General features: G+C 51.8%; 1 protein-coding gene across 1 annotated transcript; it reads right to left on the reverse strand.

Annotated features, from left to right (window-relative positions):
* Positions 1-2,561: 2,561 nt before the first annotated feature.
* On the reverse strand, positions 2,562-7,409 carry LOC149975712 (uncharacterized). The gene is made up of 2 exons (XM_090204703.1): positions 7,015-7,409; positions 2,562-5,172 (listed from the first exon to the last, which is right to left on the reverse strand). Exon 2 carries the CDS (start codon positions 4,844-4,846, stop codon positions 2,936-2,938), a length of 1,911 nt encoding a protein of 636 aa, XP_090060829.1. The 5' UTR covers positions 4,847-5,172; positions 7,015-7,409; the 3' UTR covers positions 2,562-2,935.
* Between the last annotated feature and the right edge of the window lie 258 nt (positions 7,410-7,667).

Here is a 7,667-nt window from a genome sequence, read left to right on the forward strand (position 1 = left end):
ATAAGCGAGCGCGCGAAACAGAGGGCGATTTGGTCAGTAGCGATCCAGCTGTGTGTCCCTCGGTGCCAGAACAGAGTTTGACAGAGAAAGCAGTGCAGCCAGGGGTAAAGGGGGGGGGGGGGGGGGGGGGGGGGGGGGAGTGGTGAGACATATTGTGTGCTATAAGCAGGGCAGAACAGGATCCAGGCCAGGGATGTGACAGGATCCAGCCCAATGACTGTGGAGCTAAAAGTCCCAAGGGCAATCTCCTATTGGGGGGATTTGAGGTAGCTAGTTTTGGCTTTATTGGAGAGAATAGAGGCAGGGAGGGAGGGGACAATGGTTGTCCCCATTTGTCAGTCAACATCGGTGTGATGATGGTAGCTGTATCGAGAGTCTAGACTAATAGCCACATGGAAATGACTTGGGCAGGATAATTGAATATCTTACAATACAGACAGTAAGAGGGAATATAGATTACACAGCTGCTGCTGGACCATTGAGTTTGGTGTTGTTATGTTTTATTGTCACATACACCAGATAGGTGCAGTGAAATGTGTTGTTTGTTGGCTCACATCAACACCATTATCCCAGAAACCCTAGACCTACTCCAATTTGCATACTGCCCCAACAGATCCACAGATGATGCAATCTCTATTGCACTCCACACTTCCCTTTCCCACCCGGACAAAAGGAACACCTACGTGAGAGTGCGATTTATTGACTACAGCTCAGCGTTCAACACCATAGTTCCCTCAAAGCTCATCACTAAGCTAAGTACCCTAGGACTAAACACCTCCCTCTGCAACTGGATCCTGAACTTCCTGATGGGCCGCCCCCAGGTGGTAAGGGTATGTAACAACACATCTGCCATACTGATCCTCAACACAGGGGCCCCTCAGGGGTGAGTGCTCAGTCTCCTCCTGCACTCCCTGTTCACCCATGACTGCATGTCCAAGCATGACTCCAACACCATCATTAAGTTTGCAGACGACACAACAGTGATCACTGATCACTGACAACGATGAGAGCCTACAGGGAGGAGATCAGTGACTTGGCAGTGTGGTGCCAGGATAACAACCTCTCCCTCAACGTGATCAAGACAAAGGAGATGATTGTGGACTACAGAAAAAGGAGGACCGAGCACGCCCCCATTCTCATTGACAGGGCTGTAGTGGAGCAGGTTGAGGGCTTCAAGTTCCTTGGTGTCCACATCACCAACAAACTATCATGGTCCAAATACACCAAGACAGGCGTGAAGAAGGCACGACAACGGCTATTCCCCCTTAGGAAACTGAAAAGATTTGGCATGGGTCCTGAGATCCTCAAAATGTTCTACAGCTGCACCAGCGAGAGCATCCTGACTGGTTGCAACTGCACGGCCTCCGACTGCAAAGCACTACAGAGAGTAGTGCGTACGGCCCAGTATATCACTTGGGCCAAGTTTCCTGCCATCCAGGTCCTCTTTCCCAGGCGGTGTCAGAGGAAGGCCTAAAAAAATTGCAAAAGACTCCAGCCACCCTAGTCATAGATTGTTCTCTCTGCTACCGCACGGCAAGAAGTACCGAAGCGTCAAGTCTAGGTCAAAAAGGCTTCTTAACAGCTTCTACTCCCGAGCCGTAAGACTCTTGAACAGTTAATCAAATGGCTACCCGGACTATTTGCATTGTCCCCACCCACCCCCATTTTTACACTGCTGCTACTCTCTGTTTATTATCCATGCATAGTCACTTTACCTCTACCTACATGTACATATTACCTCAATGACCTCGACTAACCGGTGTCTCCGCACATTGACTCTGTACTGGTACCCCCTGTATATAGCCTCGCTGTTATTTTATTTGTTATATTTCTATTTTATTTTATTTATATTTTCTTAATTGTTGTTAAGGGCTTGTAAGTAAACATTTCACTGTAAGGGCTACACCTGTTGTATCCGGCGCATGTGACAAATACAATTCGATTTTGATTTGATTTGATGCACACACACCCTTGATAGGAACCTAAAATCCTGACTCAAACAGGTCCGTTTGCTCTTTGGTTTCAGGCATAGGACGGACAGAGCTAAAGAGGTCACACTGACAGATAAGAGATTGAGGTTGTGACGGAGTGCCAAATATCCCACAGACAGCAGCCAAACACAACATGTCCAGCAATGAAGTGATGCATTAGAACAGTGGGATAGAGAATAAGGTCAGGATTTAGGACAAGGAAGCATAAGGTTTACAGGATTTAATCCCTTATAAAGGCTATTAATGGTGTTAAAAGCTGACCTGTCATTTAGGTTGGACACCGTCAGCTGTCAACCATCAACTAGCGTCATCAAGAAATGTATTGGATGAAACATTTGGCATGGAAATATAGGTCTCTGTGTACTGTCTGTGTGACCTCAATTTGTGTGATTTTTTTTTTTACTGTGTCAGAGAACACAATGTGATAACATTATATTCAAGTTTCAACAATAATCATCTCTTTTATACGACCGTTTACCTCCAAACGTTGTCAACCTGTTGCTGTCTCTACTGCTCTGTGTGTAAGGGCGTTCGTCTGTAGGAGGAAGAGAAGCGGACCAAAGCGCAGCGTGGTGGTTATTCATGTTTTAATAAATCACTACACATGAACAAACTAACAAAAACAAGAAATGTAAAAACGCAAAACAGTCCTATCCTGTGACACCAAACACAGTGACAGGAACAATCACCCACAAACACACAGTGAAACCCAGGCTACCTAAGTATGATTCTCAATCAGAGACAACTAATGACACCTGCCTCTGATTGAGAACCATACTAGGCCGAAAACATAGAAATACCCCAAAACATAGAAAAACAAACATAGACTGCCCACCCAACTCACGCCCTGACCATACTAAATAAATACAAAACAACAGAAATAGAGGTCAGAACGTGACAGTACCCCCCCCCAAAGGTGCGGACTCCGGCCGCAAAACCTTGACCTATAGGGGAGGGTCTGGGTGGGCGTCTGTCCGCGGTGGCGGCTCTGGCGCGGGACGCGGACCCCACTTCACCATTGTCTTAGTCCGCCTCCTTGGCTTACTCACCATGGCCACCCCTCTCAATGACCCCACTGGACAGAGGGGCTGCTCGGGACAGAGGGGCAGCTCGGGACAGAGGTGAAGCAGCTGCTCGGGACAGAGGGACAACTGCTCGGGACAGAGGGACAGCTGCTCGGGACAGAGGGGCGATAGCAGCTCGGGACAGAGGGGCGATAGCTGCTCGGGACAGAGGGGCGATAGCTGCTCGGGACAGAGGGGCGGCAGCTGCTCGGGACAGAGGGGCAGCTGCTCGGGACCGAGGGACAGCTGCTCGGGACAGAGGGGCGGCAGCAGCTTGGGACAGAGGGGCGACAGCTGCTCTGGACAGAAGGGCAGCTGCTCGGGCGGCCCCTGGCTGACTGGCGGCACTGGCGGCCCCTGGCTTACTGGCGGCCCCTGGCTGACTGGCGGCACTGGCGGCCCCTGGCTTACTGGCGGCCCCTGGCTTACTGGCGGCACTGGCGGCCCCTGGCTGACTGGCGGCACTGGCGGCCCCTGGCTGACTGGCGGCACTGGCGGCCCCTGGCTGACGGGCGGCACTGGCGGCCCCTGGCTGACGGGCGGCACTGGCGGCCCCTGGCTGACGGGCGGCACTGGCGGCCCCTGGCTGACGGGCGGCACTGGCGGCCCCTGGCAGACGGGCGGCACTGGCGGCTCCTGGCAGACGGGCGGCACTGGCGGCTCCTGGCAGACGGGCGGCGTTGGCGGCGCTGGGCAGACGGACGGCGCTGGCGCCGCTGGGCAGACGGGAAGCTCAGCTGGCGCTGGGCAGACGGGAAGCTCAGCTGGCGCTGGGCAGACGGGAAGCTCAGCTGGCGCTGGGCAGACGGGAAGCTCAGCTGGCGCTGGGCAGACGGGAAGCTCAGCTGGCGCTGGGCAGACGGGAAGCTCAGCTGGCGCTGGGCAGACGGGAAGCTCCGGCAACGCTGGAGAAGAGGAAGGCCCTGGTAGCGCCGGACAGGCGGGAGGCTCCGGCAGCGGCGCCGGACAGGCGGGAGGCTCCGGCAGCGGCGCCGGACAGGCGGGAGGCTCCGGCAGCGGCGCCGGACAGGCGGGAGGCTCCGGCAGCGGCGCCGGACAGGCGGGAGGCTCCGGCAGCGGCGCCGGACAGGCGGGAGGCTCCGGCAGCGGCGCCGGACAGGCGGGAGGCTCCGGCAGCGGCGCCGGACAGGCGGGAGGCTCCGGCAGCGGCGCCGGACAGGCGGGAGGCTCCGGCAGCGGCGCCGGACAGGCGAGAGGCTCCGGCAGCGGCTCCGGACAGGCGGGAGGCTCCGGCAGCGCTGGAGAGGAGGAAGCCCCTGTAAGGATGGGCCGGAGAGACAGCCTGGTACGGGGGGCTGCCACCGGAGGGCTGGTGCGTGGAGGTGGTGACGGATAGACCGGGCCGTGAAGGCGTACTGGAGATCTTGAGAGCAGGGCTGGCACCAACCGCCCTGGCTGGATCTTCACCCTAGCCCGGCAGATGTGGGGAGCTGGGATGTAGCGCACCGGGCTAAGCACGCGTACTGGGGACACCGTGCGCACAACTGCATAACACGGTGCCTGACCAGCACCACGCCCGCCACAGTTAGCACTGCTAGGAGCACTGTAGTGCTGAGATGGCACAGGACGTGCAAGGCTAGGGAGATGCACAGGAGGCCTGGTGCGTGAGGCTGGCACAGTCTTCACCAGACCCCTCGCTCGTACCTCAGGATGAGTATGGAGAGCTGACCCCGGTGCCATTAAATCCCTGACACGCTCCGTCGGGCGAATGTCGTGCCTCATGCACCAAACCAGCAAGTCCCTCATATCACTCTCCTCCAATTTCCCCATTAACTCCTTCACCGTCTCTGCTTCGCTCACCTCCAACACCAGCTCTGGTTCTGAGCTCCTCCTTGGCTCCTCACGATAAACAGGGGAAGTTGGCTCAGGTCTGACTCCTGACTCTGCCACACTCCCCCTGTGCCCCCCCCCCCCAAGACATTTTTGGGGGTGACTCTCGGGCTTCCATCCGCTCTGCCGTGCTAGTTCCTCATAATGCCGCTGCTGCTGTTGCTCCTGCTGCACCAGTCGCTTCTCCTGCTGCTGCTGTTGCTGCAGCCTCTGTTTACCACGCCGCTTGGTCCTTGGTAGGTGGGTGATTCTGTAAGGGCGTTCGTCTGTAGGAGGAAGAGAAGCGGACCAAAGCGCAGCGTGGTGGTTATTCATGTTTTAATAAATCACTACACATGAACAAACTAACAAAAACAAGAAATGTAAAAACGCAAAACAGTCCTATCCTGTGACACCAAACACAGTGACAGGAACAATCACCCACAAACACACAGTGAAACCCAGGCTACCTAAGTATGATTCTCAATCAGAGACAACTAATGACACCTGCCTCTGATTGAGAACCATACTAGGCCGAAAACATAGAAATACCCCAAAACATAGAAAAACAAACATAGACTGCCCACCCAACTCACGCCCTGACCATACTAAATAAATACAAAACAACAGAAATAGAGGTCAGAACGTGACACTGTGTGTAAAACCACTTACATATAGAATGTCTTGTCACACAAGCCATGTCACTATTTGCCAGTGAAATGTTTCAACTAGTTACACAGTTGAAGTCGGAAGTTTACATACACTTATGTTGAAGTCATTAAAACTCGTTTCTCAACCACTCCACAAATTTCTTGTTACATCATTTGTTACATCATTTGTTACATCATTTGAGCAAATGGAGGTTCAAACTCAGTGCCTCTTTGCTTGACATCATGGGAAAATCAAAAGAAATCAGCCAAGACCTCAGTACAAACAATAGCACGCAAGTATAAACACCATGGGACCACGCAGCCATCATAGCGCTAAGGAAGGAGACGCGTTCTGTCTTCTAGAGATGAACATACTTTGGTGTGAAAAGTGCAAAACAATCCCAGAAGGACCTTGTGAAGGTGCTGGAGGAAACAGGTACAAAAGTATCCATATCCACAGTAAAACGAGTCCTATTTCGACATAACCTGAAAGCCACTACTCCAAAACTGCCATAAAAATGCCAGACTACGGTTTGAAACTGCACATGGGGACAAAGATCATACTTTTTGGAGAAATGTCCTCTGGTCTGATGAAACAAAAACAGAACTGTTTGGCCATAATGACCATCGTTATGTTTGGAGGAAAAGGGGGGAGGCTTGCAAGCTGAAGAACACCATCCCAACCGTGAAGCATCATGGTGTGGGGGTGCTTTGCTGCAGGAGGGACTGGTGCACTTCACAAAATAGATGGCATCATGAGGGAGAAAAATGATGTGGATATATTGAAGCAACATCTCAAGACATCAGTCAGGAAGTTAAATCTTGGTCGCAAATGGGTCTTCCAAATGGACAATGACCCTAAGCATACTTCCAAAGTTGTGGCAAAATGGCTTAAGGACAACAAAGTAAAATTAATGGAGTGGCCATCACAAAGCCCTGACCTCAATCCTATAGAAAATGTGTGGGCAGAACTGAAAAAGCATGTGCAAGCATGGAGGCCTTACAAACCTGACTCATTTACACCAGCTCTGTCAGGAGGAATGGGCCAAAAATCACCCAACTTATTGTGGGAAGCTTGTGGAAGGCTACCCAAAACATTTAATCCAAGTTAAACAATTTAAAGGCAATGCTACCAAATACTAATTGAGTGTATGTAAACTTCTGACCCACTAGGAATGTGATGAAAGAAATAAAAGCTGAAATAAATAATTCTCTCTACTATTATTCTGACATTTCACATTCTTAAAATAAACTGGTGATCCTAATTGAACTAAGACAGGGATTTTTACTAGGATTAAATGTCAGGAATTGTGAAAAACTGAGTTTTAATGTATTTGGCTAAGGTGTATATAAACCTCCGACTTCAACTGTATAAAAGCATTTGAGACGACAGAAAAACAAAATATAACACCATTGTAATTTCTGCTTTATTTGACCAAATCCTGACATGTATTGTTAGCCACTGCCAGCGGTCTTTACCTTTAGCTCAGACACCAGATGCTTTAGCCCGGATAGCTTGGATAATACCTGCCAGTCTGCACAGCGCGATATCAGCCCTGAGCATATCAGACTGCCTTATTCCACGACATCACCGGATTCCTGCTGAAAGCTCTGGACCATTACATCGGATCATCGCAGCTAGCTATGTTCTACCGAGTGGCTATTTTTGCTAACGCCCTTGTCCAGAAGCAAGCACCAGTTAGCCTCAAGCTAGCCTAATCTCTCGGCTAGCAAACGAATTACACCAACTACAATACCTCTCTTGCTAAATGGCCTGGACCCTTTGTCGACACAGCAGCTAGTCTGCTGACATGATTCGGCCGATGTGCTCTCAACCAGCCTCTGCTAGCCCCAGCCCACTAGCTTTTCTGAACGCCGTGTCTCCCGCTCGCCCAGCATAGTAACGAGTACTGAACGGCTGGCTCCCTGTTTCATCTATTGCTGCTAATTGGACCCTATGATCACTCGGCTACACAGCTGATGCCTGCTGGACTGTTCATTAACACGGTACTTAATTTTGTTTATCTGTCGGCCCCAGCCTCGAACTCAGGCCCTGTGTGTAGCTAACTGACCCTCTCTGCCCATTCATCGCCATTTACCCGCTGTTGTTGTTGTCTTAGCTGTTTACCCGT

Source organism: Oncorhynchus mykiss, chromosome 17 (assembly GCF_057628025.1).
Source record: "Oncorhynchus mykiss isolate SJ-2025 chromosome 17, ASM5762802v1, whole genome shotgun sequence".
Taxonomy (NCBI): Eukaryota; Metazoa; Chordata; class Actinopteri; order Salmoniformes; family Salmonidae; genus Oncorhynchus; species Oncorhynchus mykiss.